Raw genomic sequence first — 12,392 nt, forward strand, 5'->3', positions numbered from 1 at the left:
ATCTCAAGCTCAACTCCACACACTATGCTCTAAGTAAGTTTCTAAACTTGTGAAGCTTCTCTACACCTAGTGGATTCGTAAAGATGTTAGCTACATGATCCTATGTGCTGACATATACCAGATCTACATCACCAGATCTACTAGAACCTTCTCCCTCATAAAATAATGATGTACCTCAATATTTTTCATTCTTGCATTATAGAGTGGGTTACTGGCTAGGTGTATGCTAGTGATGTTGTCACAATAAATGACAATGGCCCTTTTCATAGGCTCTCCCATATCACTAAGTACTTTTTGAAACCAAGCTACCTCACAAGTTACCATAGTAGCACCTTTGTACTCTACCTCAATTGTCGATTATTTCTTGTGACTCTAACTTAGAGCAGCACTCCCAAAAGAAAATATAAAGTTGCAGGTAGATCTCCTATCTGAGACAGTACCTACCAAATCAACATATTTATGCCCATGTAGTTATATCTCTCTGTGAGCATTATAGAAAAGTCTATAATCAATAGTAGAAAAGTCTATAATCAATAGTAGACTTTATGTATGTGGGAATCCATCTAGCCATATCCAAGTGTGGCTTCATAGGGTCCTACATAAATTGATTCACACGTCCAACAACATAGCTCAAATCTAGCCTAGTAATGGTCATGCAGATCAAGCTACCCACTATGCGCCTATACATAATGGGGTCCTCCACCAAAAGCTCACCTATATCAACAAAAATCTTAGTATTCTACTCCAATGGCATTGAAATAGGCTTACAACCCTTCATACTATACTTGGACAACATGTCCAAGAAATAATTCCTATGCAATAGAGCAAAATACCATCATGTGATCTCGCTACCTCTATACCAAGAAAAATGGAGTGTGTAGTATCCTCACATGTTTCAACATACCTTGTTTTTTCATTTTCTGCATATGTCTAAACCGCGCACCATGACTAGCCATGTGGTTAGAGGCATCATAATCCATATACCAAATATCTCATGATCCTGACATCTCCTATCATGGAACTTAGCATGTGTTTCATGACAAATAGCTACTCACTTTTGTCATCAATCTGTTTACTTGTAATGTATGGTTGCCTTGCTGTAACTTTCCACTTTTGATATCATTCTACTTTTACAGCAGTTCTTAACAATGTGCCATAGTTTCCCCCAGTGTTAGCACTCTATGCTATTTACGTTTTAATATCTTTACCGACCACCTCGGCCTCTTTAGCTTCCCCTACCTCTAGAGTGGCCTCTTCCACCTGTTTGTACATTAGAAAATAGAGCATGAAAATTAAAAACAATGGACAAAAAATAGAGCATGCAAGTTAGAACAATGGATAAAATAATAGAGTAAACAAATTAGATTAATGGATAAAAAATACCCTAAACCAAGAAAAGTGCTATGCATAGAGTTTATGCATGTTGGTTCTCTCTTATTGAAAAGACGGATAGATGCCAGAGAAGTCTCAATAAGTTCTTATCTCTATACATGGCCCTTATGTTTATGCATGGTGGGTGGCAAACAACCTACCAAACGAGATGTTACACGTGAAAGAAGGAGTAGATTACCCTGTATTCTTTGTAAGTATATTACCTCCAAATTGTATTTTATCTTCTTATTTTTTAATATTATCCTATAACCACTTAAAATTAATGTTCATTTGAATATATTCATGTAGCTTAAGGACCACCCCCCCCTATGTAAGATGAGTTTATATTACATCGAGGTTTAGAAGCTCTCTTTAAAAGGGTGCACAAAAAATGATGGATTATTATTTATGGAGGGGCACTGCTTGGCAAAAGCATGGTAAGTAAGTCGTAAACCTGTAACATCTTTATTTTTCACTTGTGTACTTTTATTGTGTTCATGATCATGTTACTGCAAACCATGGCCATGTGCAACCAGAAAGTAATGGAAATGTCCAGTCTCAAAACAATAGAAATGTAAGACTACAAGGGGCGACAACAATCAAAATGTGTGATAGGAGAGAAAATTAGAAGAAAGTGATCAATGATGTTGATATTATTCTCTCCCACTTTGTAACTCGTCATTTAGGTAATTTTGGATAGTATTATCTTTTTGTCATAATGTTATTTATGTTTGGTTATTTTCGTGATTGATGACATGGTGCTTATATTGTTGCTTATATTGATACTATAATTTTTTTTAATGTATTTTTCTTATCCAACCATGAATTACAATCAAGGCCAGCCCAGCCAGTTCCTCAAGCTGGACACTCACACTTATTTTTATGAAGAGATATGGTTTTGTGTATTTTGGATATTAAATGTAATATCTTTCTATGGTCTTAACTATTGTGAGAATGGTGTGTACTTAAAATTAATTTAAAATGTTGGGAAAAAATGGAGGAGATTAATCTCCCCGATACTACCCAAATATTTTTATGATTTTTTTACGTTTCACGATTATAAAGATAGTTAAAATACGGCTATAAATGCTATTGTAAATGAAGTTATAAATGTGATTAGAATGTGGCCCACAACTGTGAACCCAACTGCATTTTACCGTCCATGTTTATAACCACAAAACACAATTCTTTTCAATCTCTAGATCCTTTGAGTTCTATGCAGATAGAAATTCGACTATACCCTCTATTTATTTCTTGTAGTGAAATACTATATCATAAGCGTGGATTTTACAACCCAATTTGACGTGACACTGCAATATACATGATTTTCACTATTGCAAAATCAAAACTACTTGAAGATGGGAACAATTGCATACTTTGCATATATGTAAAACTTTTATGTTGTTTGGTGGAGGTCTTCACTTAATGCACATAATGAAGTTTTCCACTACAACCTTAGTTAGACCACTTCAATGAGAGAAGGGAATAGATAGTGGCCTTAGAATGATGGAAAACTCAATAGTAAATATTGTGTTTGAGAAGGTTTTTGCAAGAATCATACGCATTTAGACGAACTGGCTTCTAGATGAGGCACCATCGGTCCAAGTTCTCCATAGCATACTAGAGTCAGTTGGCCTCTAAAGGACTTACACATACATAAAGTTTATGTGATTGTATATAAATGTATACCTTTCACTTTTGTTAATCTTATAATTCATTGTTTTCTCACCCAAAAAAAAAAGAATTATACATGTTTTCTATTAACATCTCAACCCATGGATATAGATGAAAGGACACTTACTATAAATGATGGTAGACTAATATCATATTTAATTTGTTCACGATGTGGTTTTCCTTTGAATGTGATGGAATTTGGACTTTTATTTGTTGGGTTGATGATTAGCTTCAACAAGTTCACATTAAACATTCGATGAAAATCTTCATTTTTTCTCACAGTTAAGGTACATATTTATGCATATGAATATCCTTTTATTAAAGACATCATCTTCATTTAATCATTGTACTATTCAATTGAACTTTGAGCCTTTACACACTTATGACAAGGAGTGCAAAAAAGACAAAAATATATACAACCCAAAGGCTCGTAAAAAGGGGACATCTTACCTAGCCCGCACCCCTCATCTCCTACGTCCAATCTTTGCATGTTTGATGGTGGATCACAGAGATGTCTGTTCACACGCCTAGTGTAGTTCAAACTCGTGCATCACAACTATCACCCATTTTTGCCATCCAATGCTAGAAAAATTACAGTTTTATTGCCTAAATTAAAGAAAATAGGCCAAATATGAAATTTCATAGCCCTTATTTTGAGAAACAAATTTTCATAGCCGTTATTTTCATGGCCCTTAAATTTTCCTACATTTTAGTTTTAAAATCGACATTTAGTTTACATTCTCTTGATGAAAACCGGTTGGTTTAATTAGTTGCCCTTATTTGATTGGTTAAACAAGTGTTCCTATGCACTCACTCATTGTGCTAAAAGGGAAGCAAATATAGATCTTTCATTTTCATTTAAACATAGTGCACTCCACCATTACAATTGTTACATAATACATATCTTGTGGGGAATGTAGCATACAATTGGAGTCTCAAAAGTTTAAAGATAATGTTAGGAAGGAGCCAAACAAGTGAATTGACGCATAAAAGGACAAACGCTAAGGGCACACTTTATGGAAAATTGGGATTAGGATGAGTGGTGGAGGTGGTGGGACCAAGAAGCTAGAGAGAGGGCCTAGCAGCCCTATATAATGCAAACGGATATTGGGTTGAAAGTCGAGTTGGACACGTGGAGGCTTGGGAGTGGAGTTCTGCAGGATGATTTTCTTCAAAGGAAGTTGAAAATTTTCTTATACCTGGTTTAGAGTGTGTAGAGTGAAGAGACTAGGGCGTAGTAGGCTGGCTTGGATAGGGGAAAAATATAATATATATGTGGGAGCGCGTGTCATTGAATTTTATGTGGTGGATAGAGGTGGCTAGAAATTGAAGGCTCTATACGAGGAAGTCAATGGGACCGAGCCTTGCTAGACGCAGTGGTCAAGGTGGGGGGAGGGTGGTGGCCACTGGCCGCCGCGACCCGCCCAGAGAGTGCAGCCGAGAGACGAGTGCAAAATCAGGGCCAGGGTGGTGGGCTAACCGCCCACAGAGAGCAGCCCGTGCTGATAACGAGAGAGAGAGAGAGAGAGAGAGAGAGAGAGAGGCAAAATCAGGGCCAGGGTGGTGGCGGCTGGCCGCTCCCCGCCCAGAGAGAGCAGCCAAGGTGCCCACAAAGAGAGAGAGAGCGCGAGCGCGCAGCCAGGGTAGTGGCCGGGGAACCCACTCATGATGCAGGCTGAGGAGGGACTGACGTGGCGGCTACGCCATAGCGAAGGGTGGCAGAGTGTGTGGGACCGCGCCCCCCACCGTGGGCTCCACGTCCGGGGTGTAGGGTTAGGTAGGGCATCCAGGCGGAGAAGGGTTCTGCCAAACAGGATTTATGACCCGGGGGGGGTGGGGCCCTTTTTCACCTCTGGCAAACATGAGGGCTCTGACAATCATGAGAGCGTGGGCCGTTGGATTGGAGACAAGATCGACGGTAAGGGAATTGTCTTCTAGCCCAAGAAGGGGCCCTATTGTTATCAAACCAATCAATCAGGGGCGCTATGAGCAATCAGTAGTAGTACTGCCGTTGTATATTATATAGGAAAAGTGTATACTATAGAGTAACGATAGTATACTCTCTCTCTCTCTCTCTCTCTCTCTCTCTCTCAATCTAGTATACTGAGTCCCCTCTCCCCCCCCCCCCTCTCTCTCTCTCTCTATCTAGCCGACACTTCCAAGTTCTTCTCCCCCCTTCCATTACTGCATATTCTCCAGCTGCTTACCCTTGCTTCCTGCTTTCCCTTGTATCTCCTAAAGTTAGCTCCCTCTTATAAATGTAGATAGAGGAAGCTCTTTACTCCCCTTCCTCCTTAACCTTGCCAACTGTTCTCCCTCTATCCACTTTCTAAACCTCTCTTCTACCTCCAGATCCACGAGAAACATCAATCAATTTCAACCCTCCCTCATCCCTGTCTATGGGTTTTTGCCAGGGTTTATCTGCACCTTTTCCCCTGAATAGGCTTTCAATGGATTTGATTTGATTGAATCATGGGTTGTTGAAGCTGGTTCTTCCGGCTTAGGAAGGATGTTGGCATTAGCAGATCAATTCCCCGAATGGAAGGATTTCCCAAAGGGGCTACATGTCATGGTGGTGGACGAGGACCAGGAAGTGATAGATGATGTTAAAACTAAGCTGGACTCATGCGGCTACTTGGGTAGGTATAGAGGGGAAAATTAACACCTATTTTTGCTCTCACAGTAGCCTATAATTTAGCCTCTAGAGCAACAGATCCAAGGTGCTCAAATTTCAAACCAAGCCCACTTTTGGGTTCACTGGTTTTTACAAGCATAATCAGCTCCTTGGTTGATATTATTGAGTTGAATTAAGCTGAGGCTTCTGAGAAACTATGGACCTCAATAAATTGAGGTTTTTTGAGATTAATGATGCTATGTTAGGTTGTAGCAATACCAATCAGTGAAGTATTGAGTAAAGGAGCTCGTAATTATCAACAAATTTTAAAGCATTTTGTGGGTTTAATCAAGAGGAATTTTTAGTGTGTAATGTTTTAGCTTAGTAAGTAATGATTAGCTGATAATGGGAGGTAATAATTGGGGTTTAGGAGAGGTTAATGAGTTAGGATGATGTGCATTTTCAAGAGAAATACTAAGAGAAGTGAATTGGGGGCGGGGGTTGGTGTAGTGACTTCATACTGCAGAGGGGAAGAAGCGATGCAAGCGCTGGAGGATGGGAGCAAAAGCTTTCACGTCGTTGTTGTGGATGTGAGTGCCAGTGTGGTTTGTCGTGGGCTCAGGTTTCAAGATAATGTCTGTTCTCGGAAATGCTGATTCAGCCTCACGAGTCGCCTGCACCCCCCTCCCCACTTTTCTTTTCTTTTTTGTGCCTTACACAACAACTACACGGCTCCAACAAGCTTCAATCCTAATCCTCGTTTTAATGCTTCTCTCTCGCTTTATCCTTCGTCATCCCCCCCCCCCCCCCCTCCTTCTAATTGGTTTGAATTCTTTGCTTCCTTTTCCCAACTTTTTGATGTCTCTTTCACATTATTTGTTTTGCAGGCTACCACAAGTGACTCCCTTGACGGCTTCAAGATAGTAGCAGCTGCCAAGCACTTGACCACCATAAGTGAGCGTTTCTTTCTCCTTTAAAAACTCTCCTCTTTCACTGTAATTATATGTTGAAGTTGATTCTAAGGTGCCCCGTATCCACACATACCTTCTTAGGTTCAAAATAAGGTGCCCAAACCCCCTCTAACACTTAGAATTTCATTACCGAAATGGTGGAACCAGATTCCATCTACACAAATAATGTTGGTTGCTCTATTGGAGTAAAGTACTTGTGCCTTTTCAACATTGCTTGACTAGCTTTTTTGTACACTCCATGATCTGATGCCACTGTGCAGTGATGGCAAGTACTGAGAATATGAGCATTATGATGCAAGGCATCGCTGTGAGTAGCTCCTTTTTTTTTTAGTTGTATTTGGTGAAATTTGAGAATGTGTATTTTTTTTGTGGGTGTTGTCATCTGCATTGGATCCACAATCCTTCCCATCACATCACCTTAATCTTTTCAACTCTTTCGTATGTGTACTATTCATTTATCAGGCTGGGGCATCCGAATTTCTACAAAAGCCATTGTCTGAAGAGAGGTTGAAGAATATTTGGCAACACGTGGTTAGGAAGGTACAAATTAATTATTGGTTAGTGAATAAAAAAGAAATTTCATGTATATATACACCCACATGTATACACACATTTTTGTAAATATTTATGTGTATATATATATATATATATACACACACATATAGATATATATGTGTGTGTGTGTATATATATATATATGCACACATATATAGAGAGAGAGACAAACACCCACAATGATTAATTGTCAATAAATCATTGCAACTTTTACCTTCCTCTCCATCCTTTCTGCTAATCTATCCTTCATAATTAACCCGTATTGTTCTTTTTTCTTCTTCTTTCTGCAGGCTCTTGTCACTGGGCATCTTGCAGTGCCAACGGCCATCGCTCCCTCTTCCAAAGCCATAAATCCTTCTTTAAATACTTCTAATCAAGACGATAACCTGCTTAAACTTAAGCAAGAAACCACATATAATTATAAGCAGGCATTCGATGAAATACCAGATGCCCAATTGTTTTTCCAAGAAGAGGATCAATCATCATACTTTGATTTGGATGAGAAGGATAGTTGTGATGCACTCTTATGCTCTACACCACCTCAACTTGAGCAATCTTCTAGAATGCCCACAGAAGAAGATAATCTCGACGGTTCCCCCTTATCTCATGGCTTTAGTGTCGCTTGCATGAAGCGAGAATTAGTTGATGATTGCTTTGATGATTGTGAGAATTATCTTCACATCAAATCCGACGTAGAGGAGGCTGTTAACAACTCTACCATCCTTAATGAGCTATTTGATTCGAAGGCCAAGGAGGATTATTTCCTTAATCATGAGCTTGATGACCCTAAGCTCTGTGCTGATTTGCAATTTGATGATATCCCGGATAGCTTGGAGGACATCACATTAAGCAGTGATTTGGTTGACGGAGACGTTCTCTCTGGATTAGAGACTAATCAAAGCCTAAGTATAGGCTTAGATTGCTTGGACGATGAAGATTTCCAAGAAGCTGATGAAGAAGCACTCTTGCTTGCTGAAGTCGCCAAGGCAGAGATAGGGATGATTAACCCACGCATTGGGTCTCAGATTAACAATATTAAGCCACTTAATGGGAGCATTAGCAGAGACATGGAGGAGGTTAGAAGCAAGAGTGACTCTGAGCAGAGCTGCAACAAAGGAAGCAAAAATTCAAACGGGAAGAGGAAGATGAAGGTGAGCGATGTCGATAAACCTTAGAATTCAGAAGTTGGAACGAATTAATACTATTGTTAGTACTGTTATTATTATCATTTTTATCTGTTGATGTTGATTAGGGGTCGTTGGGAGAGAAGGATGGTTAAGTTTTCTCTTAAGCTTGGCTAGGCTTGTTGATTAGGGTTCGTTTGGGAGAGAAGGATGGTTAATTGTTCTCGTAAGATTGGTTAATAAGGGATACTCTTGCTATTTGGGACAAGATAGAGGGAGGATTAAGAGGGATTAAAACGACTAGGGTTCAATTAGGGAACAATACTGGGTTAGGGTTGTTAAATTTGGCCTTCTAATGGCAGGTGGATTGGACGCCGGAGTTGCATCGTCGCTTTGTGCAAGCAGTAGAGCAGCTGGGAGTAGATAAAGCGATACCTTCAAGAATTCTGGAGCTCATGGGAGTGAAGTGCTTGACTCGACATAACATAGCAAGCCATCTGCAGGTGAAAATGATTGGTTTTCTTTTCAATTATTTGCACACGACTGTTTCCTTGTTTGGCCTTTTGCCTTCGCACAAACAATAATGTTGAATTGATGACGTGTTAAGACATCCGTCAAAGCAAATATTAATTTGGTAATATTCAAAAGGATATATTACGTATTTTTGTAGCACCTTAAAATAATAAAAGATTTTGGTTTTCTTTAATTAAAAAAAACCTGGCCCAGGACCTCAACGTATATTTTGGAAAACCGAGGTGTTGCTATTTTTTAGAAGAAAAATAAGTAGTCTCGTAAAATTTGAGTAGTGAAATTAAGGAGGTGATTGAAATTTTTTTAAGATGTGTTTTATTTGCGAAGAAGTAAAAATATATAAATTAAGGAGGTGATTGATTTTTTTTGAAAAGATGTGTTTTATTTGCGAAGAAGTAAAATTATATAAATGAGGTAATAAATTATATAAATGTCGCAATGGGTAACTTTGGATATATAGTTTTAACCAAAAAATGGCGTCTGGGTTGACGACAGAAATACAGGTCGCACCGGAAGCATCTACTGGCACGCGAGGCGGAGGCAGCCAGTTGGAATCAAAGACGGCAAATGGAAGCGGCGGCTGCAGCCGGTGGCCGGGCGCCCTCCACCTCGGCCGGCCACCACCACCACGCGTGGCCGGCTGCCCGCCATTCCCCGCAAAGCCAGCCGCGCTCAGCGCGTGCGCCGCTCCCCCTGGCAGCAGGGGCCCCGCCCCTGCACGTCTGGGGCCACCCCACCGTTGAGCACGCTACCATGCAGTTTTGGCCCGCCTGGCCCCCGCCGGTAAGTACCGACCCCTAAGCGGTTTCCCAGCCTTCATCTAACCGCCTTTCTGTGCGCCGTCCTGGTTTTTTACATACCACTTGCTTCCTTGCCTGCAGACCTGCCAGTTGGACGCCTGGGGCAATCCCTTCTACCCCCCTCAACCCATTTTGGTAGGATCTTATCCATCTGATGTCAATCTGCAATCAAGAATTCAAGGATTTGCAATTTCTAATTAGAAGCAATTCGGAAACCTATAAGAATGCTTCTCACCTGTTTACTCTTATTCAGATTCTAATCTACCCTAGTTAGCCTACATATTAAACTTCCTATCCCAAGCACATTACAGTTTGTTTCAGTAATTAATAATGCTTATTTTAGTAAGGCTAGAGCATGGACTGGCTCAATTATGAGTTAGGTCTCTTAACTTTGCATTGAAACTTAATGAGCTTTACAATTTATGAGCCCGACGATTGCAGTGCTAGTTCAATCAATTATTTGCAGCATTCTGATTAATGCAGCGGTTACTGTGTGCTACAGAGAATGCCATTGGCTCCCATGCCTAGCGTTGCCAATATGGTTGTACATCCTCCTGCCTGTGGAAAGCTTGCTAGCCTTCATCATCCGGTAAGAAGTCTAATTAAATGTTATCATTCATGAATTCCCCTAAGATAAGCAGAAATAATATAGAAAGGATTTCGTTTTAATTAAGGACTAGGAATGATTCATGCAATCAACTCATTCTTTGTAAATGGCTGATAATGTTTGGGGTTGATTAATTTGCAGCCAAAGGAGACTGTGGTGGCCGCAATCAACGAAGTCTTGCGGAATCCATGTATACCTCTTCCCCTCGGATTAAAACCACCCTCATTAGAGAGCGTAATATCCGAGCTTCAAAGGCAAGGCATTTCAATGGTACCTCCAGCAACTCTGTAGCTGTTTAAGCCACCCTCGACTAAATTCGACGACAATGCGTGAGATGATTAACAGTCCAAATGCAAGCCGATTAGCTAATCAATTAGGTTAATCATCCCTGTCCCTCTAGTTATATCCCTCCCTTTCCCTCCTCTCTGATCGCCAGCGCCTCTCTTGCACGCACGCACACATATAAAAGAACAGCGCACACTGCCACCTTCCTTCCCTCCTTCCTTGCCCGTTGATCACCCGGCTCTCCCCCAACCTGGATCAAAAAAGAGTATCGTGCCTCTTGATTAGTCAATATAGTTTCTCAAGGCTGAGCTTGTTTTAACCACCTTCGAGTTTTCTTTGTAATAGAGTCTGTACATACACGATGCAAAAGACCACCATGTCATCATCGGCCCTTCATGAGCAGAGGCTCGCAATCAAACATATGTAACGCTACTTGTATCATTTCGGCATCTTTTGTACTCATCTAGCTTATTTTATTCAATTTAGCTTGATGCGTAAGCTCTACTTCTTTAATGGTGCTACATACAGACGCTTGGTCTCTCTGAGCTTTGAAGCTTTTAATCCGATAGAGTGTTTGGGAAAGGGTAGCCTCGGCTTATCCTTCAACCTATTGAAATTTCCAATTTAGAGCTGCATTTTCTCTAAATGAAGTTTGGAAAAAACAGCACTGCGATAGTTTTTTTTTTTTCCCAAACAAAGGAAGAATGTTTTTCCATAGAAGCTCACTTTGACCCGAGAGATTTGAATGTAGAATCTATGTGTGCCAACCTTGGTATGTTCTCTCATTGCAAGGTGAAACACTTAACATTCTAAATCTTACTTGTATATAAATGACTTGGGCTTTTTCCACTCGTATCCTATTTTTGTGGATGACTTCGTGGATGATCAAGCTTCTTATTTCTATGGCTAAGCATCACATAACCTTTGTAGTGTAATTTCCCAATGGAAATTTTTGGAAAATCCTGGTTGAAATTCGACATTGCCTTTGATTTTAAGGGATAAAATTTATACATTTTATAAAGCCTAGTATTTGTATAATGTAGTTATAAATCCCTTGCCCTATAAGTCTAAATCTCAGTTAAGCCTAAGCATTGCTTTAACTTAAAGGATGGAATAAAACTTTTTTTTTTTGAATACCTATGTAAAGACACTTTAAGGGCCACTCGAAGTGTTCATCTTCCTCAATTCCCGAACTTCGAGAGTGTCATGAGCGCACTATATTGACATTTGCTATAATGGTCTTGCTCATTATCTTTGGTTTTGGTTTTTTGGGTATTGAGGTCCAGATTAGAGTCTACTCGAGTATTAGGTGGGTATGGCATCATTGCCCTTAAACAAATTCTTAACCTTGTACCCAAGCCTTAAATTTAGAAAAGATGAAAATAAAACCATTTTGAGAAAGAAAGGGAGAGGGACTACCTTGACGAATGGTTGGGAGAGTAGATATTTTATTTTTAGCATCATTGTCTTAGTGCATCTAGACGTGCATATTTTATCGTGCAATTTCATGGTCGTCACAAGGACACACATAGATGATATGTACGGGATGGTTTAGAATGTAATGGAGCTCATCCCCATTAGATTAAATCATGTGGATATACATGCATGCCAAGCCATCAACACCGAATATTGAGTGTTTTCCAAGTTAGTGAAATCACTTTTTTTGGTATTATGGATACCTTGACGAAGTGATGGTAACAACATGAATGCATGATATGAAAGCATAGTATGGAACATTGTGGTGGATGTCCCTATCATGTGTCATCTTGTGTATAAATATATTATGTTGAGATATCGAGCTATCTTTCCCATTACATGTGTTGAAGAAAATCTAGCCCCACAAGTGCAGGCATATAAAGC

At 39.9% G+C, this 12,392-nt stretch overlaps 1 protein-coding gene across 1 annotated transcript; it reads left to right on the top strand.

Annotated features, from left to right (window-relative positions):
• Positions 1–5,087: 5,087 nt before the first annotated feature.
• Positions 5,088–11,045, top strand: LOC147626933 (transcription activator GLK1-like). Its single transcript, XM_086815486.1, has 11 exons — positions 5,088–5,684; positions 6,170–6,249; positions 6,547–6,613; positions 6,891–6,937; positions 7,093–7,170; positions 7,476–8,336; positions 8,672–8,812; positions 9,336–9,623; positions 9,722–9,775; positions 10,143–10,229; positions 10,389–11,045. The coding sequence occupies exons 1-11, from the start codon at positions 5,555–5,557 to the stop codon at positions 10,536–10,538; spliced, it is 1,983 nt and encodes a 660-aa protein (XP_086671612.1). The 5' UTR covers positions 5,088–5,554; the 3' UTR covers positions 10,539–11,045.
• Positions 11,046–12,392: the final 1,347 nt, after the last annotated feature.

Source organism: Cibotium barometz, chromosome 21 (assembly GCF_041138505.1).
Source record: "Cibotium barometz isolate CiBa-2024 chromosome 21, ASM4113850v1, whole genome shotgun sequence".
In the NCBI taxonomy this organism is placed as follows: domain Eukaryota; kingdom Viridiplantae; phylum Streptophyta; class Polypodiopsida; order Cyatheales; family Cibotiaceae; genus Cibotium; species Cibotium barometz.